The 24855-nt window shown below is 44.2% G+C and overlaps 1 protein-coding gene across 1 annotated transcript in view; it reads right to left on the reverse strand.

The window, feature by feature from the left end:
* ITGA9 (integrin subunit alpha 9) overlaps positions 1 to 24855 on the reverse strand; it is a 378558-nt gene that overhangs the window by 300976 nt on the left and 52727 nt on the right. Inside the window, exons 7-13 of the mRNA XM_032162085.2 lie at positions 23382 to 23467; positions 18486 to 18554; positions 13580 to 13717; positions 9870 to 9975; positions 8122 to 8216; positions 3855 to 3945; positions 1401 to 1446 (exon numbers count right to left, since the gene is read on the reverse strand). Of these exons, the coding sequence (XP_032017976.1) occupies positions 1401 to 1446; positions 3855 to 3945; positions 8122 to 8216; positions 9870 to 9975; positions 13580 to 13717; positions 18486 to 18554; positions 23382 to 23467 (631 nt within the window). The remainder of the gene's footprint in view (positions 1 to 1400; positions 1447 to 3854; positions 3946 to 8121; positions 8217 to 9869; positions 9976 to 13579; positions 13718 to 18485; positions 18555 to 23381; positions 23468 to 24855) is intronic.

Raw genomic sequence — 24855 nt, forward strand, 5'->3', positions numbered from 1 at the left:
GGGTTGCTATATAAAAGACACAAGACTGAGAAGCAGAATTTTAGAGAGGCAAATTTAACCCAATTTACATCAAACTTGCTAAGATTTATTAAGCAGTTAAACCAGGCACTGTTCTAAACATTTTACATGTACTGCAGATGGTCCCTGACTTATAATGGTTTAACTTATGATTTTTCAACTTCACAACGGTGCGAAAGCCATAGGAATGCAGCACACTCCTTGACTTACCATGAGGCTACATCTGGATAAACCCGTCCTAAGTTGAAAATACCATGTTTTGACTTAGAATGGATTTATCTGGAAATAACCCCATCCTAAGTCAAGGAGCATCTGTATTGCTGTCCTGGCCAACAGAGGAGAATCCTGAAACAGAAAGGTCGGGGGACTTGCCCAGGAAACTCACCTAGTAAGGGCAGAGTCAGGGCTGGAACCCGGCCACCTGGCCCCTGAGTTCACACTCAACCTCAAGGCTCTTTGGCCTCTTTAATAATTCAAGATTTAATGTTACCTGGGGCAAGCTGGTTCCCTTAGAAGTGACTGGGCTCCCACTCATGGGGTTTCTCTCTCAAACAGGAGGCTGTGTGGCCCTGCAGTGGAGACCAGCAGAAGGTACTGCTGAATAAGAAGGATCTGGGGTGTGGAACTACATGGCCTCTGGGATTCCTTCCAGCTCTGAGATCCTACTAGTCTATTTTAGAAAGTTCTGCCATCAGGTTATTAACAAAACCTAAGAATTGGCTCCCACTCCAAAGTGTAATTCTGCCTCCTCTGACTCATACAGCTAGAAATACTTGGAGAGGGTTCACGGGTGGTGGTGGCGGCCCACTGGCCTTTGTAGGAGAGATCCAGACTGCACGGGCCTCAGCAAGCCCTGGGCCTCAGCTCATGTCCCTCACCTCTGCTGCCAACAGGGAATGACGTGCTGTCTAACGGGCAGGAGGCTCCCGGTCCCCAGGGTGTTGCAGACTGACTGGAGGTACAAATGCAGGGTGTACAGATGAAGAGAGAGAATGAACAGTGCTTCCCAGCACCCGCAGGAAACAATAAAATATTTTTATAGCACATTATGGAAGGTTCTTGGCCAAAAGAAAATAGCTTAAGAGTTAGGCTTAAGAGTTAGGCTACCCCAACCCCTACCTTAGGCTTAAGAGTCAGGTTACCCTAACCCCTACCGAGAAGCTCCCAGGATGTTATCATCTCATACCTGCAGGCCATTCAAGGCCACAGCTAGAAACTCTGGGATAGAGAATAATTAGAATGAGAAAATAAGGTAGCATTTCCACTTACTAAGCACCTCCAGCCTACAAGGAACAGGACAGAGAAAGAGCCCATGAATGGTGAATGGCTCCATCCCTCACCCTGAACAGCACAATTCAAAGAGAAAGAGTGAGGCCTCTCACCTGAGAAGAACCACGCTGTCGGACATGAAGGCTCCAACAGTGACATCTGAAAATGAGAAGTTTACAGCGTTCAGAAACTTGCTGAAGCCCATACACAACCACGCCCTGGGAATGCGCTCACAAGGATGGAGGCCCAGCCTTGAGGCCGGAGAGCCCTCTGACAGCCACCGTCTGGGCTATACAATGATCTTGTAAGAATGGAAGCCACACTCTCTGACTCCCCAGCTACTGGGGCCTTGAAATGTGGCTAGTCTCAGTCAAGAGGTGCTGTGAGTGTAAACTACACATCACATTTCAAAGACCTAGTACAGAAAACCATTAACTACCTCACTAATAACTTTCATATTGATTATATGTTGAAATGATAATATGTTGGCTATATCGGGCTAAAAAAATTAATAAAATTAACTTCACTTTTTTATCATTTTATGTAATTACAGGAATATTTTAGATTACATATATGGCTTATACTTCTTTTGACATCAGTGAATTAGAGAAAGACATACCTAGAATTCAGTGACTCTTGGAAAATGCTCTAGGTTCTGAAGAACATGGAATTGTCACCCTCCACCCCTCACTCTATGTGACCTGAGTATCTCATGGTATCCCTGTGTGTAAAATGAAGATAATTATCCCCAGGGCCTTCTTCAAAAGCTGATAATATTTCATTACATTTAAATCAGAAAATATTTATTAGTCATTATATAATATTCATTAAGTACCCACTAGATTTCTAGTAAATATTTATTAAATATATGAAATCAGATATTTAAGTCAGTAAATTCATGTAAATACTTGGTAAGCTATAAACCAAGACCCTGGTTTAACTGGTAATGTTTATTCCTAAATAACTTTAATTTAAGAAGTACTTACTCTTCCAGTGGTTCTATGCCTTTCTCCCTACCACCCCAACCCGGCAATATAAATCCCTGGCCCTGGGGTTCCCACTACTACTTCACACAACCAAGTGTCTGAGTCCAAGAGGGTCTGAATCTGTACATCGCTAAATGCACTGAGCATCTGTATGATGCCCTCATTAAGGAAAAACAAATGGAAAATCCATGAATTATAGTGTTCCTAAAATTTCTCCACTTGGGTGTTGTATCAATTTTGTTCTTCAATAGTCTCTTTAAATTAGCTATATGTTTAAAAATAAAAGAACCTGATGAATTCGTCAATTTCCCTTATGAAAAACACAAGATCAGAAATTCAGATCCATTGTGAACTGTGAACACCTTGCTCACCTCACATTTACAGAAAAGTAGCTGAACCACTGGGAAGCACGGATCCCTGTGCACTGCAGGCTCTGGGCAGCCCCGCACAATGAGTCTCAGCATCCTTGTCTATAAAGTGGGGAAAACAACCTATCCTACTTACCTGCTGGGGTCACTGTGAGATGCACAGTGATGCACATTGCATGTGGAAGCATTTTGTACATATTAAATGCTAAACCCATATAAGGTATTATTTGGGGATGGCCACAAATTTTCCAGAACAAGAACTGCTTTCTCAAACTTAAAAAGGCCCACAAGGGTCTTTCTTGGGACAAAAGCTTCAACACTGACTTCTTTCTATTCCCTCACTTCCTCCTGGCTCTGTAGTCTTGAGGAATTTCCAAAACTCCTATCTGTACAAAAGTACACAATGTGGTGTCCTCATACCAGACTGCATTAGTTTTCTTAAATTTTAGTGGAAAGAAATATTTCTCAAAAGCAAGATGACTACAAAATTTAGAGAAATGTTTCCTGAATTCCATGACCATTCTGGATTTTTTCAAATTCTTACTGCTGTTTCGTCACCTTACCCCACTCCATCTTGAAACACCTGAAGAACCAGTACTCCACCACCCAGGCAATTTGACCTAGGCCAGATATCACTTGGGGTTAGGTTTGAAATCATGTATTTTTATCCAGTTAGCCACAACCACCACAGGCAATAATTAACTCTAAAGCCAAGCCAGCCAGCCTTGAATGGTGAAGGTCTGCTTTGTCCACACGCTAGAGGACATGGTTTTCTTTTTACTCCAAATCTTTCTCCATCATTTTCTTTCAAGAGTAGGGGCAGGGGGCGGTGGGAGTGCTGCTCTTTTTCCCTCTCAAGAGTAAGAAGCCTTTGAATGTGGTTAAATACAAAGGAAAACATGAGGTTTCACTATTCACCATTTTAGATGTGGCCAGTGCTTTTTTTCTTCATTAGAATTACTGCCACAGAAACCACTATAAAAATCCACCCTCCTGGTGCTAAGCACTTCAGAGTAGATCATTTTAAAACGCCAAAATAAACATCAACATTATTTTCACCTTAAAATTGAACAGCAGGCAAAACACCCTATTCTATTGTGTGAATTGTCCTAATCCTAAATGGATGTGATGATTGCTAACCAGACTGAAAATTATTCTACTTCATGCATTTATCTTCACTTATCTCACGTGCCTTTAAAGAAAAACAGCTTACCAGGATAGCCATTTCCATCCATATCAATGCCTCCCGATATGGACTGACCAAACATCCGGAGCACTGGATTTATCTTCCGCCCAGACAGTTTCTGAAACAGATAGTAGGGAAATGGAGTCACAGGAAAAGACTACAGTCACAAATAAGAACTGTGACTGCTTTATTCCAGCTTCCTTAGGACACTTGGTCTTAAAGATGTTGAAAGAAAAAAAAAAGTAATCCTAATGTGATCAGCAAGTCTTTAGCAGGCAGTTGAAGACCACACACTCCTTTATTATTACTTGCCTTGGCCAAGTGTCATCGTTTAAAATTTTTTCTAAGTTCTGTGCTAATGAAAAAAATCCACCTAGACTACCATGATAATGTTTGACATGTTGAAATTCAAAATGGATAAAGTTTAACTTCCATTCCTAATGCAGGTTCTGTTTGTTTTTACACAGGTGTAGCTGGCTGAAATTCTAAGAACATATTTATCTCGTATCTTTCTTCCCAAATATGTACTAAATATTTAACACTCTGCTCCTAAGAGGCACACATTACAGAGTCTTTCCCTAGACAGACAGGTAATTAACATGTCCAGCTGGAAAAGATGGCCATGTGGAAACCACCTCTCTATCCAGCCAACCAGAAGATCTATAGATTCTGGAGCTTCACAGACAGGAGTGAACAGTTTTATGGAGTAAATCTAGAACTCCATGGTCCTGAACACTTCTTAAACTGTAGGAAATCAAAAAAACTCAGCTGAAGAAGATGCCCTGCCCTCGCCTGTAGAAAACAGCCTCCTCAACCAACTAGAGTTCACAACTTCACCATGGGACACACTAGCATCTATGCTTACTTTATATGTTTTTTAAAAACGAAACTTTCTCTTTTTTTTTTAAGAGATAGAGTCTTGCTCTGTTGCCCAGGCTAGAATGCAATGGCACGATCATAGCCCACTGCAGCCTCAAATTCCTGGGCTTAAGTGATCCTCCCGCCTCAGCCTCCCAAGTAGCTGGGACTATAGGCATGCTCCAATATACCCAGCTGTTTTATTTTTTTTGTCAGACAGGGTCTCGCCATGTTGCCCAAGGTGGTTTCAAACTCCAAGCCTCAAACGATGTTCCTGCCTCAGCCTCCCTCCCAAGGAACTGGGATTACAGCCACCTCTCCTGGCTGTGCTCACTTTTTATTCATCATTAAGTTCATCACACATCCACACAGGCAGCACTGATTCAACAATATTTATTGTACAAACAGCCTTCGTTGCACTGAAGCTGCGCATCAACATTCGTGTGGCGCAGTTCCTCACAAAGATACTGAACTTCTTGAATCAGAAAAGTCCCATCTTGTGGGGTCTGACCTACTCCTTCTGCCTTTATCTGCATGGTCTCCCAGAGGAGGCTTACTTCCTGATGCCCTCACTGTGGAGGACAAGAGAAATGCTTTGTTTTCAAAGTACAACAGAACCAGGTTTACAGCTATCTAGGGGCTCACTTTGACTTTCTTTCCTTATCCTTCTCTTTCCCGAGTCATCCTGCAGAGAAGTCACAAAGGCAGGGAAGGGGGAGTTTCCACAGGATCTACAGATGGAGGCACGAGGGATGCCCCCTGACCCCCAGCAGCTGATAACTGCAAATAACCCTCCTAGAAGTGATCAGAGAAGGCTGCTTGCCATCCTCGGTTAAGCCATCCAACAGGAAATGTGCAAGCACCAAAGTACAAATCAGAACACTGTAGGAAACATTGAAGAAATGTTTCACACTAACAGGCAAAGCCCTACATCCCACATGGCTCTGTCTAAACAAACAGGCATGCGTGTCTGCACATTTCTTAAAAGCCACGTTTTGAAGCAGACCCTCTCAGCTCTGAAGTCCAAGAACTCTAGCAGCAGGCTGCCCCTGGATCTACATTTCTAAGGTATGCTGTGGCTGGGACGAGGGGGAGAGTGAAGGGGTGGTCCATCTGGGGTGGTGATGCAGGCTTAAGTTATCCCACAGACATCTGCAGGCCATTATGCTATAAAGCCAAGAAGATAAGTCTGCCCAGTGCTAATAACCCTAAATGAAAACCAGGAGCCCTGGAAACCTCCACTTGACCAGGTTTCTATGCAGTGTCCCCTCCAGCAAAAGAAGGATCACAGGGGCCGCCACATGCCCAGAGGGCTCTCACACTGGGAAAGGCACACATGGATCTTAAAATCAACACTCTCTGCGGTAAACTCGAGAGAGAGAGTTAAAGAGCAACGTGGAAGAAGTGTAGGCCCTGATTTCACAATTTACCCAGCAGAAATAACACCAATCTGGGCCAAAGCAAAGTGATTCCACTGCCCAGGGTTGTTTCTGATTCCTTCTTCTAGTTCACCCACACAATGCCTGCTCTGTCCAGGACCTGGGCCTGCAAGAATCTGCCATTAAAGAATTTTTTTTTTATTTTAAATCACTGCCCTTATCATACACATATTAGCAGCTTGGAAACGTATAATCATAGTTGCTTCTTTCTTTTTTTTTTCCTTAGGAGCCCAAAACCACTTCTCTTTGTCAAAGCAAAGGAGCCAGCCTGCATGCTGACGAAGGCAGGCTGGTCCAGATGCTATCCCTGCTTCCTACTAAAGACGCTCCGTGCTAACCACAAGAGTTATACTGTGGTTCTCTACAGGGATTCCACCCAGCAACCAAACAAAACACTGGGAGGGCCCCGGAGGAGGGGAAGCCGGGGTCTCTCACAGGTTGCCTCACTGTGTGATTAGCTTCCGAGGTCCAGGAAAACAAGCTTCCCGGAGGATGCGTGGAGAATGACCCTGACCACTACATGAGCATGGGGCTCCTTGGGTGACTTTTAGCTTGCCACACTGGGAAGAGCATCCCTGCCCCAGCCTAGGGCAGCTCTTGTGACTCAGATGTGGCCCCCAAACTGTGCCCAAAGCTCTCTTCCTCCTGCCTTGTGGGCTGAATCACCAAAGTTTATTAATCCCCTCTTATGTATTTCTAATGAAAAGAGGATGGTCTGGATAGATAAATGCCCCTCAGAGTATGTATGCCTCATGGCAAAATAGTTTCCATATTCATAAGTTTTCCTACTGAGTTTCCGAGAGTTCCTTTTTGCAATATGGAGCTGAGGATGGTGGTTACGATACAAGTTTCAGGCATCAGACTGGCAAAGATTCTGTGGCCATACTGCCACTTATGATCTTGGGCAAGTTAAATAACCTCCTTGGGGCGTAGTCACTTCATGGGTAAATAAATGGTGGATAATAAATGGACCCATCTTACATGGCTGCTGTGAGGATTAAAGGTAAAGAAAGGACAGAGTAGGCACCCAAAAAACAGTTCCTCCTCTTCCCAGCGCCTCCCAAAGCCCTGTCTCCTGCAGGTGAGGCAGTGAGCTCAGCAGGAGGCCAGTAGAGAAGGGATCTGAGGCACGAATGACAACCAACCAACCCTCCACCCTTAATTAGTTTATCTCTATCTGCCACAGGACAATATTCATGTCGAAGTTGCACTTGCATTTACATGCTGCCTCTTAAAATTAAAATACAAATACATATGAGTAAGAAGTAGTCAGCATGTAGTAAGTGTTCAATAAATAAATATTTGTTGATTGGAAATTTCTCAATGTGTGTCCCCTTCTGTCTCTGACCCACTGGGAGAAAGACCAGAGCCAGTGCCACTCCACACGCAGACATCCACAAATATCCTGACAATGCTTCCGCTGAGAGCATGACTTCCTTTTTTCCCATGGGCTGGGCTTGACACCATCAGCAAGATTGAACACCAAGCTGATATGGCAAAAAACAGAACTCACCACTTCCATGTTCCCAAGTATACGGCGCAAGGGCAGAGTCCTAACTGGCTCCTGGTTTTGAGGCCAGCTGGGACGACAGCCTGTGATCAGTTTCAGGCCCCTCCACCATGGACCATTGTTCTTCTAGATTATATATTAAAACATATTCCTTTGCCTTAGCATAGACGGTTGACAAAGTAGTCACCAAAAAGAGAAAGCTTCCTTTCCTTTCTTAAATAAATGGCTCTAACTCTGAGTAAGAGTTGAAAATTATCTTCTTTAGGCAAAATGCATCCCTGAGGGTTAGCAAACTTGGGATTCTAAGAATGCTTTTCTTAGTATTTAATAAGCAATATTAATTGTATCTTTCACAAAAGGGTAGGAAAGCCAAGGCAAGAAAAATGTTTTACTTTGTACCTCCGGGGCATGGTGCATAATGAAGGTTCCATACATGTTTGCTGAATGAATGTATGAATAGTTGCCATATCACTCTCACACCAATTACCATTGAGTACTGAGGGACTATCCCACCGGCATCACCATGATAGATATAGACGGCCCCTGCGAAGTCGTCCTCCTTGGGTGCGCCAATGGCCACATCTGAGGGTAGAAAAACAGCTACGGGTTAAAAAGCCACATTAATAATATAAGTGCAGCTTCCCTAATTCTGGTTATCATGTCTGAGTCCCTGGATACCAGAAATTATTGGTTGTTGACTGTTCAAGCATTAATTTGGGCACAAGATCCCTTTGCAGGAAAAAAAAAAAAAAAAAAAAAAAGTGGGCCGGTGTGGTGGCTCACGCCTGTAATCCCAGCACTTTGGCAGGCCAACGAGGGCAGGTCGTCTGAGGTCAAGAGTTCAAGACCAGCCTGGCCAACACAGCGAAACCCCATCTCTACTAAAAATACAAAAATTAACTGGGTGTGGTGGCATGTGCCTGTAGTCCCAGTTACTCTGGAGGCTAAGGCAAGAGAATCACTTGAACCCAGGAGGCGGAGGTTGCAGTGAGTTGAAATTGTGCCACTGGACTCCAGCCTGGGAAACAGAGTGAGACTCCATCTCAAAAAAAAAAAAAAAAAAAAAAGTACAGCGAAAACTATAGAAGCTGACTGAGAAGAATTTAGTTCCAAAAAAGTTTCTACCTTATGCTCATAAGAAAAACCGCTGACCCATCCAATAAAAGAAATGCAAATATAAACTACCTGCCATAATTTCTGTGAGGGAGAATTCCATAGACAATGGCTACTGTATAACTGAGAAAGTCTGAGGTCCTGGATAAAGGACCATTCCTTACTATTATTTGATAATAAACCCATTCCTGGATAAAGGAAATATACAGAAGGGCATTCACTTCACACACAAGAAATAACATTACTCTCACAAACTGGCAACTCCTAGAACAAAGCCTAGATCTTCCTAACTTTTTTCCCTTGCTTCTAACAAAGTCATGTGTCTGCAGAAGTGAGGTCAAGGGGGAGGAAAATGAAGCCCTCTGCAGCCAGTGATAGCAGGTATCAAAGACGTCTGGATAGCTGGCCTGGGCAAGGGTTGCCCCACCTCCACCACCATACGCCCTGGTGACGTGGTTGCTCCGCCTCCGATGTCTGTATGCTGTGTATGCAGCGAGGCGAAGAGGCTCAAACAAGCCAGAGAGAGAGGCCAAGAGGCTGTGAGGAACACTGCTGTCCAAACAGACCTAGATATTAGGTACATATGCCTCCACGCCTCCCAAGACACACACACACACACAAACACACACACACACACACATACACTCTCAAAAGTCAACCCAGCTGCTGCTATAATGAGGCAGAAGATGTCTGGGTTTCTAACTCTCTCCTCACTCATTCCCCCATCAACATGGTAGAGCATCATGGAGCATCAAAGGCTCAGAAACAAGGAGAGTTGATGGCAGGATGAAGCTGTTCAAACTTCTCTGCCATAAGAAGTCCCAAATGGACCAGCCCCAAGGTTTGCTTCCACTGCAAACAATAAAGAACACTGAGCTGGTGAGAAGGAATTACGCAGAGGCAAAAGTCCAGTGGGCTGGAAGCTCGGCCCTGCGTGTCTACATGGAGAGTACCTCTAAACGTGTCCTCTCTCCCCACAGCACACTGATGGGCCTTTGGAGTGGACCAGTAGACCCAGGAGCATGCCACTAGAGATGGATAGTCAGTGGGCAGGCTGCCCCTCTGAAGCAGAGCAGCATGCTGCACCTGGAGGGGCTCCACGCACCAGGAGCACTCACTCACCTGGGAACCCATCATCGTCCAGATCGTCCAGGCTGGCAATGCTCTCTCCAAAATGCGCATTGTAGGCACCATCCCCAGTCAGAGCCAGCTGCTCCTCGAGGGCTCCCTGAGAAACAGGATGGAGAAGAAAATGGAAAACAAAACAAAAACAAACAGAACAAACAATAAAAATCAATAAAAAAACAGAGTTTGAATGCTGCCCTGCTAGAGCACACTCATCGACAGGAAACACCTGGGCAGAATTACAGGAACCCAAACTTCTCTCTCCTGCTGGCAAAATGAGTCCCTTATACCTGCTTAGCAAGATGGTCTCCCATAGCCTGAGACGGTAGCCAATGACTACACTCCACCTTGTCCTAATACACTACACACAAGCAAACCTCCCTACCCACCTGTCCCCCATGTGCTCTCCACATCCTTAAGGCATAGCACTTTTTCCCCAATGTTGTTTTAAAAGGGCATACATTTTTCTATTTTTTCTTCCCTGTGCCTTTTGGTACAAGTTTATCAAGCTGTTTTGCAAAGTGCATATGTGAGTTATCTTGATAGAGGGAGTCATGGTTCAGAAAATCCAAGCACCCAGTCGTTCTTGGCCAGGGGGTGGCTGTGGTGGCAGACGTCACTGTGCCTGTTATTCATGCATGGCTCAGGTATGAATTTCCTAAGAAAATACTAACCAACAGAGGGAGGGAGTCAATGGTGTACAAAGGCAGGAAAAGTCATCTGACTTTGGGAGAAAAAGTCATACCCACTCTCACCCCAAATCACTGACACGTGAAGACCAGAGTGATACAATGCAATCTGATGTCTTGAAGCATGAGAAGATGTACGCATTCCCCAGTGCAGAGGCAGTCTGGGCCCACTATATCCTACAGGCCATCCCACGAGTGTCTGGCTTTTATCATGACCAAGTCTTCTTTTTCACCATAAACACAATTTACAACTTGAAAACAGTCAAGGTGAGATGATTTCTTGGGTGAATGAAACCTCCACCCCAAAACACAAATATGCATTAATTTCTTTTTCAGTGTAGTGGGGAAGAGGAGAGGAACACAGCAACTGATTCCTTCTATGTACCAGGCACTGGACAGCCAGCTCCTCATTCAAATCACACAATGACTCCATAAGGAAAATCTTATGATGCCTCTCACTTTACAGATGAGGAAATTGGGCCACCAATTTCAAGCCATTTGTCCACATCACACAGGCTAGGACATGGCAAAACCAAGATTCAAACTCAGGTCCACCTTGCTACAAAGTCAGAATTTTTTCCACTCCTCCACACTGCCTGCCGATCTTTATTCAAATGGCTGATGTTCAACAGAAATGAGAATACTCTGGTACTTAGAATAACCATACAACATCAAGAAACATTGGTTGGCAGGGGAGGGTGTGGGTGCATCGTGCCCAGTGGAGGCCTGGGGGAGTTCTTGTGCTTCAAGAGTCCACCTCCTGATTTAGACACACAGTCTGGCTGTTGGACCCGACTCCTACACAAATGTCTCAGTCTCCTGCAAATATAATGGCAGGCACCACTGAATGCCCGCAGCACTCATCTATTTAATGTCCCCCTCATTTCTCCCTGCACCCTGCCCTGACCTCCTGGAATGTCAGTGGGTATGCAGGTGCCAAGGGTTCCTGCAACAGGTACCAATAAGCACCTTCCCTCCCAGGTATTTTATTTTTTTTAGAGACAGTCTCGCTGTCCAGCCCAGGCTGGAGTGCAGTGGTGCAATCATAGCTCACTACCACCTCAAACTCCAGTGCTCAAGGGATCGTCTCGCCTCAGCCTCCTGAATAGCTAGGATTATAGGCAACCACCACTGCACCTTGCTTGTTGGCTTGTTGACTGATTGACTGATTAACTGATTGACAAGGTCTCTCACTCTGTCACCCAGGCTGGAGTACAGTGGCATGATCATGGCTCACTGCAGCCTCCACCTCTTGGGCTCAAACAATCCTCCCACCTCAGCCTCAGCTGGGACCACAGGCAAGCACCACCACACCTGGCTAATTTTTTGTGTGTTTTTAGTAGAGACAGGGTTTCACCATGTTGGCCAGGCTGGTCTTGAACTCCTGGCCTCAAGTGATCCTCCCACCTGGGCCTCCCAAACCTCCCTGGTTTTAGATCTGACTTCCTGAAGAGCCTGAAAACCTCAGAGGCAACATAAAGCTCTAACAGTCCCTGGCTCTCCTTTCACTAGTTCCTTCCTTTCTGGCATCTGCCCACTTAGTTATAGCTAAACCTCTGTCCTCTCCCAACTGGGATACCTAGCATCTCAGCCACTGCTTAACAGTAAGTACATTTTGACTGATTTTTTTTTAATATAAAATTACATTCTCACTATGTGGATAAAGATAAAACTAAACATCTATCCAGAGAGCTATTATTCACATTCTCTATGTATTTGGCATATTTCTGAGGACTGGTTGTACATGCAGTTTTCATCCTGTTTTTCCACTGATTATCTCATAAGCATTTTCTCATGTTAGAGAAAAGGTAGGCGGCACAAGAATGTTTTCATTGAACCATCTCGCTCTTGTTGAATACTTGTACTTGAATACTTGTACTTCCAGATCCTGAAAAGACTGCTTTCTCACTGGTCTCCTGCCTCCAGGATGCACTGCTGTCCCCCAACCCAGCCCCCACTCATCCACCCTCCATTAGCTATAGAGGGCCAGAGGCATCTTTCTGTCCATGTCACGTCCCTTTCATCGTTCTGTAGAATAGGGGACATCAAGATTATTGGCCAGGTGTGGTGGCTCACGTCTGTAATCCTAGGGAGGCCAAGGAGGGCAGATCACTTGAGATCAGGAGTTTGAGACCAGCCTGGCCAACATGGTGAAACCCCATCTCTACTAAAAACACACAAAAAATTGGCCGGGTGTGGTGGCAAGCACCTGTAATCCCAGTTACTGGGAAGGCTGAGGCAGGAAAAGAGCTTGAACCCAGGAGGCAGAGGTTGCAGTGAGCCGAGACTGCGTCACTGCACTCCGGCCTGGGTAATGGAGTGAGACTGTCTAAAAAAAACAAAAAAGAAAAAAAGATTATGGCTCCCATGCAGTCCCCTGCCCCCTCATGCTGAAGTGAATGGTGATGCCACCTCACACCCCAACCCACTTGCCCAGCTCTGCACCGGGAGCTCTGCTCTAGCCCACCCTGCCTGTCTGCTAACTCCTACTCCTTCTTCAAGATTCCCCAGCCATTGTGTCCTCCTCTGCTTCCCTGGGAAAATGTGCATATGCTCCCAGAGAGGTGGCATAACCTTGAGACAAAGCATGCCAGCTCTGAAGCCAGCTTGCCTAGGTTCAAATCCCAGCCCCACTTCTTAGCTGTGTGATTTGGGACACATTACCTAACCTCTCTGGGCCTCAGTTTTTTCACCTGAAAAATGGGCACTCTTGATACCATGTGTACATTGCATAGAAATCTCTCGCAGAAAGCAGGAAGAAGAGTCCCTGGTACATAGTAAGCACCCAAAAGACAATTATTAAGACTCCTCCTTGGCTCCTGAGTGTCTGCAGTTGTAACATTGTATATAACTTTCCACTAATGGACCATTGAGCTTATTCAAGACAGAAATCACATATTTTCATCTCCTCTGGGTAACATGGCCCCAGTGCCCGCCCAGAGGGGTGCTCGGCCACTACTGGCTGGACAAATGTCCCTCCCCCACACCCATCCGCATGTTGCCCAGTATTGTACTCACATTTCCTCTGTTGATGTAGACAGTGACCTGTCCCTCGTCCCTGATCTCAGAAAACATGGGGGCCCCTACCAGCAGGTCAGAGAGGCCGTCCCCGTTCAGGTCAACTGCGCACAAGGAGGAGCCGAAGTAAGAGCCCATCTGCAACCAAGTTGAGTCGCAACAAAGCATTCAGTGTCTGCTCTCACACAAGGATGCCCTCTCTTTCCTCCACCCCATTGGCTTTAGAAACATCCCCCAGATGCTGGATGGCTATGCTGCTCCCTAAACCAGAATGACTAGCAAAGAGTGAAATACCCAACTTCCAGCAGCAAGGCAGGGCCCCAGTCAATGTGAGACAAAGCTAACTGGCCCAAAGTCCCCCATTCCTGGAGTCCTATCAAGGGGAAGATAAATAGATTGATGCCCAGAAAATGAGGTGCTGTTTTCAAAAATGCAAGCTGAGGATACAAAGTCATGTTACAACCATAATAAAAATGCCCCTTATATCAGACATTTGACAAGGCCAAGAAAGTAGGAATATGAAATCTCACAACACAAGAAAGGCATGAAAAGAAGTGTTACATGGGGAAATAGGTTATTCTCTCCTGGTCCTATGCATAGCTGAAAGATTGGTTAGGAAAGCATGAGCTGAAGTGACAGAAAAAGGTACATCTTTTAAGACTGTTTGAGGAGGGAACAGGGCAAGATAATATTGACTTTTAATTATAGCTTAATTAGGGGTCTCAAACCCAAATACCAACAGGATCCAGGCAGGTGATATAACAGGCATAAGAAAAAAAAATTAATGTGGCAAGTGACACTTGTCTTCCTTGTCTACATAACAATAGGGAGTGGTGGAGACTGTGGCAAACTGGAGCCCACAAGCCTGGCTAAAGGAGCAGCTTCGACCCAGCTGCAGCTAACTGCCACCAAGAGGAAGGCTGACCCAGAGTGGAGCAACCTTTCCATTTTCCAAAAGAAGCCAAAAATTTAAAACTTTATTTAAAGTGCCAATGTTTTAAATGCTCGCAACTTCTTCATGTGTAAAAACAATAAACAAATACTGTGCAAGCCAAACAAAAGTATTTGTAGGCTGTATTCTTTCCAAAGGCTGTCAGTTTGCAACCTCTACTTAAAAAAAAAAAAAAAAAAAGGAAAAAGAAAAAGAAGAAGGCTGGGCATGGTGACTCACGTCTGTACTCCCAGCACTTTGGGGTGGGTGGATCACAAAGCCAGGAGTTCGAGATCAGCCCAGCCAACATGGTGAAACCCCACCGCTACTAAAAACACAAAAATTAGCCAGGCGTGGTGGCAGGCACCTGTAATCCCAGCTACAAGGGAGGCTGAGACAGGAGAATCGCTTGAACCTGGGAGGCGGAGGTTGCAGTGAGCCAAAATCATGCCACTGCACTCTAGCCTGGGCAACAGAAGCAAGACTCTGTCTCAAAAAATAAAAAAGGAAGGAAGGAAGGAAGGAAGGAAGGAAGCAAGGAAGGAAGGAAGGAAGGAGGGAAGGAAGGAGGGAGAAAGAAAGAAAGGAGAGAGAAAGAAAAGAAAAAGAAAAAGCATTATTCTTTTAAAATAAATGTTTTCTAATAAAAGGCCCCTGGCTTGATGGACATGAACAAGCCTTTTCTTTTACTGTTGGAGTTTGTTGGCAGCTGACCCAGGGAGTTTGAGGGAGAGAGGTAGAGGACACTCCAATCTATTTCCTGCAGCTAACAGGGTCACAGGAGGGCTTTGTAGTGGCCGCTCAGAAATCCTTCCCCAGTGATATGCCAAGGCCATCTCCCTCCCCTCTGACTACCCATTCTCAAAGGAGAAGGGAGCAGGAAAGGGTTGAAATCACAGAGGGTGAGGAGGAAAGAAACCGAGTTGCCAGTCACTATTTCAGTGGCCTTGCCAATCTCCCCAACTAAGCTTTGGTAAAAGAAATCAGTAAGACACAGGCAAAGACCCAAAGAGCCAAGCTGCCGGCTGCGCTCACTGGCTGAGCCCCAGGGGAACTATTTGTTTCATTCCAAAGGACTATTTAACTTGGCATCTTCATCAATGTTAAATTAGAAATCTCTATATGTGAAGTTTCCTATCTCAGTTTTGAAATACAAATGCTTCACATACTCCGTTAATTCAATAAAACTTCAATATGGCAATGACATGCTTTGGGGTGAGTGTCCGATGATCAGAGCTCCCCACCAGCCTGGAAATGTGGAGATGTGTGTCTGTACTAACATCTGAACTGCACACATGTTGGTGATTTCTTAAGTGTACTGTTTGGAGAAAGTCAACCAATAAAGACAAGAACCAGTTTTTGTTTTTTGTTTTTTGTTTTTTTTAAATCTTTTTGCTTTGTTTCTTCTTATGGGAAGCCAGGATACAGAACTATCTGACCAAATTCTAGCTAAACGGAAGCAGAAGTGAACTGGTGGTTTGCTGAGTTAGAACCCTCCTGTCTACGTGGCTCTGGACATAGGGATAAATCTAAAGGCATCCTTTGAAAGTCTGGGGTCATGTCCTTTTGTAGGAGGTAATGGAGAAGTCAGAAAGACATGAATGTCTCATTTCTTCTGGCAAGAAGCAGAATAAGTTGTATAAAGAAAGGTCATGGCCTATTTCAAAAGCAGAACGATGATGACAGGTAAAGCTAGTTGGAGACACTAGTAGAAGGAAGTGAAGGCAAGAGGGCTCTGAGTGAGTGGCAGAGAGAAGGGGTGCCTATGGAATGGTGCAAAGGTTAGGGCCAGAAGAGCCTTAAAGAAAAGAAAAAGTCAAATGACTACGAAGCCAAAAAATTGACTACCTGGGCCCTTCTGTCCCTTCTCAGGGACCTGATATATCTTGGTATGATAAGGACATCCAAGCAGACATTCAGGCTTGAACCTGTCCTGGAACTCAATGGCAGAAGTCTTCAGGAAGTTTAGACAAGTGGGTTCCCAGAGGTTAATCTCATCCTCCTTGCACCACCCACTCTCAGATCTACCCCCAAAAACCTGATCAACTTGAGCACAGGTTGTCATCCAAACCAAGAGGTTTTCAAGGAGGAGAGAGGGCCCAATTACAGATTGTTAATTACTCGAGGGCAATAGGAATTAACTGGGCCTCCCCAGGGCACAGACAGCAAGGAGTAGGGCAGGGAAGGAAGAGCAGTTTTGGGGGCACAGCTACAATTGGACATAAACATACTCAGAAACTCCACAATTCATTTTAAATAATCCTTGGCCAGGTGCAGTGGCTCATGCCTGCAATCCCAGCACTCTGGGAGGCCAAGGTGGGTGGATCCCTTGAGCCCAGGAGTCTGAGACCAGCCTGGGCAACATGGTGAAACCCCATCTCTACAAAAAAAATACAAAAATTTGCTGGGCATGGTGGCGCATGTCTGTGGTCCGAGCTACTTGGGAGGCTGAGGTAGGAGGATGGCTTGAGTCCGGGAGGCAGAAGTTACAGTGAACCAAGATCATGCCATAGTGAGACACTGTCTCAAAAAAAAAAAAAAAAAAAAAAAAAAAAGAGGAATTCTTTACCTTTAGGCTTTCAAACCCAGGTACATTTGAAGGGAAGAGGGAGATTGTTTCCATGCTAGATACATTCACCCATTTGTTATTTTCTGCAGAAGATCTAAAATATTAGCCTTAATTCCACTCATACCCTACTTGCTCTTTGAGACTCTCTTTTGTAAATCACAAGTAGCACGGAGTTATTTCTTTTCTAACTTTAGGGGTGCTTGGAAAACCTTTTTGTGGAATGGCTCACAGTCATTTTCCAGTGCTGTTGCTTTGGGGTTTTGGAAATGTTAAAATAACACAAGCCAGCAGAGTTCTCGGGAAGGCAGAGCCATTCTGAGGAAAAATGCAAAACCAAGTTTGGTGATGCATTTTTTATTCAAAAGATAATGACAATTATATACTAAGCGTACCTATTCGGACTGTTAAAATTGCAAAAAGGTCTACTTGAATGGGATTTTTGGAACTCGGAATATGATTCACCATCAGAACAACATGGAAGGATCCCAGGCTGGCGTACAGCAGTTCTAACTCAGCAGGAACAGAATTGAGGAGGCACATGGCCTCCTCCCTATGCTTCTTCCTATATCCCACTAAGGCCTCCACCAAGACCAGCCTCCAAATTACCTCCACAGCTACCAGCCTAAACTTGTGTCCCTTAGAGTAGCCAAGCTCAGCGACACAGTCCTGCTGATCTAAGTCACACAAGGAGTGCATGACTGATAAGCTCATGAAAACTGTTGCTTATTAATAGCAGGACTCTCTAATTGGCTTGATTTTAGACAACAGGGCAGTACAATGGAAACTTTCAGAAAGTAGAGAAAGGATTAGGGACAGGGTGGGGAGGACCCAGGCAGAGTAATCTCACCCAGGACTAACTTTAGGGCAGCACCCTGAGATATTTCTGCTTCAAGGTTCTAAGAGGAATCGGGCAACCTGTGTTTGGATTTTCTTTGTGTGGCCACAGTCACCTTGGCAATGATAGTTGAGGGCTGAGGATTCGGGAAGTGGGTAATGTTGGGCTGGTGAAACAGGCTCAGTGAGAAGCATTTCTTGCTACCGGTACTCAGAAAGATCTCCTCTCTCTGGAGGTGGAGATGCGTTGAGAAAGGATGGAGGCAGAGAGACAGGGCATGCAGTCACTTTGATGACAGTCTGAACTATGGACAATCTCTTAAAACTCTGTGCTGTAACTTGGCCACATATAACTCATCTTGCTACAGAATGGCTCCCAAAGCGAGTATGAATCCCATGAATGTACAGGTTACACGTACCACTGAGAAGGTAAAGACACCAACAAGCAGATAGCACTGCCATATAAACATAGGGTACAGGCAGGCCCTTCAAACTAATTTTCTAAAAAGTACAGACTCCCACATGATCACATCTCTCAAATAAAAAACAGTCACTTATACCAAGAACCTCACCTTTTTACCTGATGCTTGAAATATCTTAATTAAGGTGCCTGATCTTCGGTCAGCTCTGAAAATATAAACCTATGGAATGAAAAAAAAATCCAGTTAGGATGAAATCAATGATCAAAGATATTTATCAGCATTCTCCTGGGAGTCCTATTTAAAAGCTTAAGGGCCAGGTGCACAGCAGATGTGCTTATGCTAGCTGATGATCATGAAGAAGTCAGCTGTCATTTTATCAACCCTGCAAAAAAAAAAAAAAAAGGGTCCTTCAATCCTAAGGCAGACATCACCTCCACTGCTCCTGAACCACAATACTTATAAAAGCCACACACAATAAGACCCAAGGAGCTTCCAAATTACAAGTAAACAATTCAACTCTGAGAAAAAGCTAGTATTTTGTTTCTTATTTCCTTTATTCCTGTTTTTAAAATTAGTTGGTGGTATGTATTGGACTTTATTCCTAGTAGGACTTTACCACGCATTACAACAGAAGATAAAGGGATAGGTGGAGGTGAGTACTGTAGACAAAGCAGTTTCCCAAAGTGATTTCACATAATATTAGAGTCCTGTGATCTGCCTGAGTAAATATGTTTCGTTTGGGAAATGTGGAGTTAAACATTAAGTAAATTCTTTGACTGTGGAACTTTTTAGACCCCTTAGCATGTTCATGTGAACTATGCATCTCCACTGCAAAGATGATCACTGACATTTAACTTCCTAAATCTACTTGACTATGGAAGTTCTTTTTTTCAGATTACATCTTGTGGGAAGAGTGTCTCATGAGAACCAGTGTAAGTAACCTTTCCATGAGATAAGGAACTGCCATCTTAGTGTGAGTGCTTTTGTGCCCTGACACTAGAATATCCAGCAAAATCCTGAACGCCAGAGGTCCATTATGGGGTCCTTGGGAATCAAGTCTGTACTAGCCCCAATCCCTGGGAATGTGGAATTGTTGGCAACTTTGTCACTATGACCAGTTTCCCCCATGCCTCTCAGGTGGTCTAACTGAAAGAAGCATTTTTATGTGTTTTATAAACTGGGTCCAGGATTCCCGCTGTCTGGCTCTATCAATTATAAGCACCATTCTCAACTTTTTTTCTTTTTTTTTTTTTAATTGTACTTCAAGTTTTAGGGTACATGTGCACAATGTGCAGGTTTGTTACATATGTATACATGTGCCATGTTGGTGTGCTGCACCCATTAACTCCTCATTTAGCATTAGGTGTATCTCCTAATGCTATCCCTCCCCCCTCCCCCCACCACACAACAGTCCCCGGAATGTGATGTTCCCCTTCCTGTGTCCATGTGTTCTCATTGTTCAGTTCCCACCTATGAGTGAGAACATGCAGTGTTTGGTTTTTTGTCCTTGCGATAGTTTACTGAGAACGATGATTTCCAGTTTCATCCATGTCCCTACAAAGGACATGAACTCATCATTTTTTATGGCTGCATAGTATCCCATGGTGTATATGTGCCACATTTTCTTAATCCAGTCTATCGTTGTTGGACATTTGGGTTGGTTCCAAGTCTTTGCTATTGTGAATAGTGCCACAATAAACATACGTGTGCATGTGTCTTTATAGCAGCATGATTTATAGTCCTTTGGGTATATACCCAGTAATGGGATGGCTGGGTCAAATGGTATTTCTAGTTATAGATCCCTGAGGAATCGCCACACTGACTTCCACAATGGTTGAACTAGTTTACAGTCCCACCAACAGTGTAAAAGTGTTCCTATTTCTCCACATCCTCTCCAGCACCTGTTGTTTCCTGACTTTTTAATGATGGCCATTCTAACTGGTGTGAGATGGTATCTCATTGTGGTTTTGATTTGCATTTCTCTGATGGTCAGTGATGATGAGCATTTTTGCATGTGTTTTTTGGCTGCATAAATGTCTTCTTTTGAGAAGTGTCTGTTCATGTCCTTCGCCCACTTTTTGATGTGATTTTTTTTTCTTGTAAATTTGTTTGAGTTCATTGTAGATTCTGGATATTAGCCCTTTGTCAGATGAGTAGATTGCGAAAATTTTCTCCCATTCTGTAGGTTGCCTGTTCACTCTGATGGTAGTTTCTTTTGCTGTGCAGAAGCTCTTTAGTTTAATGAGACCCCATTTGTCAATTTTGGCTTTTGTTGCCATTGCTTTTGGTGTTTTAGACATGAAGTCCTTGCCCATGCCTATGTCCTGACTGGTAATGCCTAGGTTTTCTTCTAGGGTTTTTATGGTTTTAGGTCTAACATGTAAGTCTTTAATCCATCTTGAATTAATTTTTGTATAAGGTGTAAGGAAGGGATCCAGTTTCAGCTTTCTACATATGGCTAGCCAGTTTTCCCAGCACCATTTATTAAATAGGGAATCCTTTCCCCATTGCTTGTTTTTGTCAAGTTTGTCAAAGATCAGATAGTTGTAGATATGCGGCGTTATTTCTGAGGGCTCTGTTCTGTTCCATTGATCTATATGTCTGTTTTGGTACCAGTAGCATGCTGTTTTGGTTACTGTAGCCTTGTAGTATAGTTTGAAGTCAGGTAGGGTGATGCCTCCAGCTTTGTTCTTTTGGCTTAGGATTGACTTGGCAATGCGGGCCCTTTTTTGGTTCCATATGAACTTTAAGGTAGTTTTTTCCAATTCTGTGAAGAAAGTCATTGGTAGCTTGATGGGGATGGCATTGAATCTATAAATTACCTTGGGCAGTATGGCCATTTTCACGATATTGATTCTTCCAACCCATGCGCATGGAATGTTCTTCCATTTGTTTGTATCCTCTTTTATTTCATTGAGCAGTGGTTTGTAGTTCTCCTTGAAGAGGACCTTCACATCCCTTGTAAGTTGGATTCCTAGGTATTTTATTCTCTTTGAAGCAATTGTGAATGGGAGTTCACTCATGATTTGGCTCTCTGTTTGTCTGTTATTGGTGTATAAGAATGCTTGTGATTTTTGTACATTGATTTTGTATCCTGAGACTTTGCTGAAGTTGCTTATCAGCTTAAGGAGATTTTGGGCTGAGACAATGGGGTTTTCTAGATATACAATCATGTCATCTGCAAACAGGGACAATTTGACTTCCTCTTTTTCTAATTGAATACCCTTTATTTCCTTCTTCTGCTGTACTGCCCTGGCCAGAACTTCCAACACTGTGTTGAATAAGCGTGGTGAGAGAGGGCATCCCTGTCTTGTGCCAGTTTTCAAAGGGAATGCTTCCAGTTTTTGCCCATTCAGTATGATATTGGCTGTGGGTTTGTCAAAGATAGCTCTTATTATCTTGAGATACGTCCCATCAATACCTAATTTATTGAGAGTTTTTAGCATGAAGCGTTGTTAAATTTTGTCAAAGGCCTTTTCTGCATCTATTGAGATACTCATGTGGTTTTTGTCGCTGGTTCTGTTTATATGCTGGATTACATTTATTGATTTGCGTATGTTGAACCAGCCTTGCATCCAACTTTTTAACTTTATACCCTGCACCCCCTAGACAGCCAGTGAGAGGGGTTTGCAGGGAGGTTGTCTTAAGACTTGACAAGGACTATGAAGTTCATCACAACCATCTGAAGGAAAAACTACAAAACTGGATCGTGTTTTCTGCAATTAGGGAGAAAAGAAAGCTGCTATCATTAGCATAGAGGCACCTACATTACTGTGAACTAGAGGTAGGCATTTTTACCATTTCTACAGAGATGCCCAGAAGCCTGCAGCCCCTCCCCAAGAAGACAACATCAATGTGAACAGCTCTCAGTGCGTCTTTCTCTACTATTTAGATAAATTCATGCAACTCAGAAAGAAACACCTCTTTCTTGTGATCGAAGGTCACCTGCTTGATCCCTCCTCCCTGCTGGCTCAGGGCCGTGGCTTCTGTTTCAGTTTCGAAGAACCTCTCTCCACAGCATCAGTGTTAGGGAGGAGGGAGGCATATGCTCCAGAAACGTGAGCAGCAGCTCCTAACCTCTGCCCAGGAGGATCCACAGAAATTATCCTTAGTCAAGCCTAGTCAACTGGAAAGTTCGTCAGCTCCCTGATCATCCTGACCACCTGGCTGAAGGCTCCAATTACCAGTGGTCTCAGCTCATCTGGGCCAATCCAGAATCCAGATCCCACTTCTCCAAGCCCTGGGAGATATGACCAGACTCTATCACAGGTCTACCCCTAAAGGCTCAGATCCAAAGTTCGTTCCTCTGTTCACTCAGTCTTTCCCATCAGACAACCTATGGAGCTTCTTAAAATGTAGGTTCCTGACCCATCTGTACCTACTCAATCTGGATTTCCTGTACCTTCATGATAAAGAACAAACAAGCATAGTTCACAATTCAGGCCCCTCAGAGGTCATGTTTCCCAAAGGAATTCAGGCAGCCCTAGATCCAGGGGGCGGGGTTTTTTGGCAGATACTGTAGTTTAGGGAAAGCCAGACCCACATATTTCCAGTCCAGCCTTTGGGCTGAACCAGTCTTGGGAACACAATGATCCTTCTAAAACACTGGGGAAATAAATATGAGAATAATTTGGGGCATGAATAAAGCCTCAGAGATATCTGGGACTAGACCTAGCTCCATTAAATCAAAGCCAAACTTGGGAAGGGTTTGGGATTTGAAGTTGGACGCACTAAATGCCATTCTTTTGAAGAACACCATAAGGCCAGGGCTCAGTCTTGTAAATTATACACACACATGGTCAGCTGTGAAAAACCTCAGATGAGAGTGTGCAGGAAATTGAGAGTGTGAGTAGTACTCACACTCTAACTGAGCTTTCAAGGGAAACTTTCCAATGGAGTGGGGCAGTCAGGGGGTTCCCCACCACCTGCCCACCAGCCACCCAGTAGAATGTTCAGGTCAATGTCAGCTGGCAAACCTCTGCACCAGGGACAGCATGCTCCCCTCTTCTGTCTGACCCCAGCTATTCCACAGATGTTTCTCCTCACCTTGCCGATGCCTTTGTCCTGTGGGGCACCTCCTACCACATCAGTGGTGGACGGGTGAGAGAAGTGGCCAGCGGTCACTGCGTAGCCTGAACAGGATGGGCGGAAACCAAGCACAGGGTTGAAAAAGAAGGGAAAGGGAAAAAAAAAACATCCATCAGAGGAAAATGTTTCTCAAGCATGCCCCCTACTCTTGGAACATAAACTACCAGGAAAAAATGGCAGCTGTCAGCCTTCTCATGCTGAAATGGCTCTCATCTCACAAAAAGTCATGTTCACAAGGATATCAGGGCAGGAAAGAGGGCTTTCTGAGTGTCTTCTTTGGGACAAGTACTGTATGAAATACTATATATCTGTTTTCTTCTTTTCAAGGCATAGTTTTCATACAGTAAGGTCATATATCTGACGTGTAAAACTCAATGAATGCACACACGAGCGTAGCCATGCAACCACCACCCAGATCAAGGAAGTGACTATAACCACAGAACCATAACCCCAGAGGGTTCCCTCATGACCTTTCCCAGTCAATATGCCCCACACAGGTAGCCACTATTCTGATTTCTATCACCATATATTAGGTTTGCCTTTTCTTGAACTTCACTCAACATAACATCTGTGACATTCATCCACATCGTTGAGTACAGTAGTAGTTTCTTTTTATTGTTGAGTAATATCCTGTTATATAAATATGTCATATGTTTATTCTGTTGCTGGGCATTTAGGTTGTTTCCAGGTTGGGGTTAATATGAACAAAGTTGCTACCAACATTTTTATGCATGTCTTTAGGTATCTCTTTCAGTCTAACAACTTTATGAAGAAGGCATGACTGTTTCTTCCATTTTACCGATACAGAATGAGAAAAACCTGTTAAACAACATGCCAAAGATCACACAGCAAGACTCAAATCCAATCTGTGCCTCTAAAGCCCCTGCTGTTAACCACACTCCCTCCTACAAGAAGGCAAAAGAAGTTGTCAGTGGGTGGGTGGGTAGATGCATGGTTGGGTGGATGGGTGGATGAGTGGGAGGGTGGTCAGTGAAAAAATATGGATGCAAAAGGAACCTAGAAACAAAGGAAAAGATTGTCTAAGCTTAGCCTCAATGTCTCCTGCTTTCTGAGAGCCTTGCTAGCAGGCTGAAAGCTCTCCTCTGGCCAGCATAAATCCTGTACAGGCTGCCATATAATCCCCAAACTTGTCATCACCCTCTAACCCTAATGTGATTGTAAGTTGTTTGAGTTTTGCGATGACATCATATCATGATCAATTCTTCCTCACCATGTGGCTGATTTCTCTCAGACTGGCGACTGATAGTACCTAAGAGTATTCTGAGTGAGATCAAAGCCTGAATGGATCCTTGATAATCCCTGCAGCTGATAAGAGCCTCTAATGTGTATACAAAGAGAAACCACAGGCTCTAAGCTTCAAAGGAGCTGTCCTAGACCCCAAACCCATCATCCAAACTGGGCTTTCTTCTGT

This window comes from Hylobates moloch, unplaced genomic scaffold (assembly GCF_009828535.3).
Source record: "Hylobates moloch isolate HMO894 unplaced genomic scaffold, HMol_V3 SCAFFOLD_8, whole genome shotgun sequence".
In the NCBI taxonomy this organism is placed as follows: Eukaryota; Metazoa; Chordata; class Mammalia; order Primates; family Hylobatidae; genus Hylobates; species Hylobates moloch.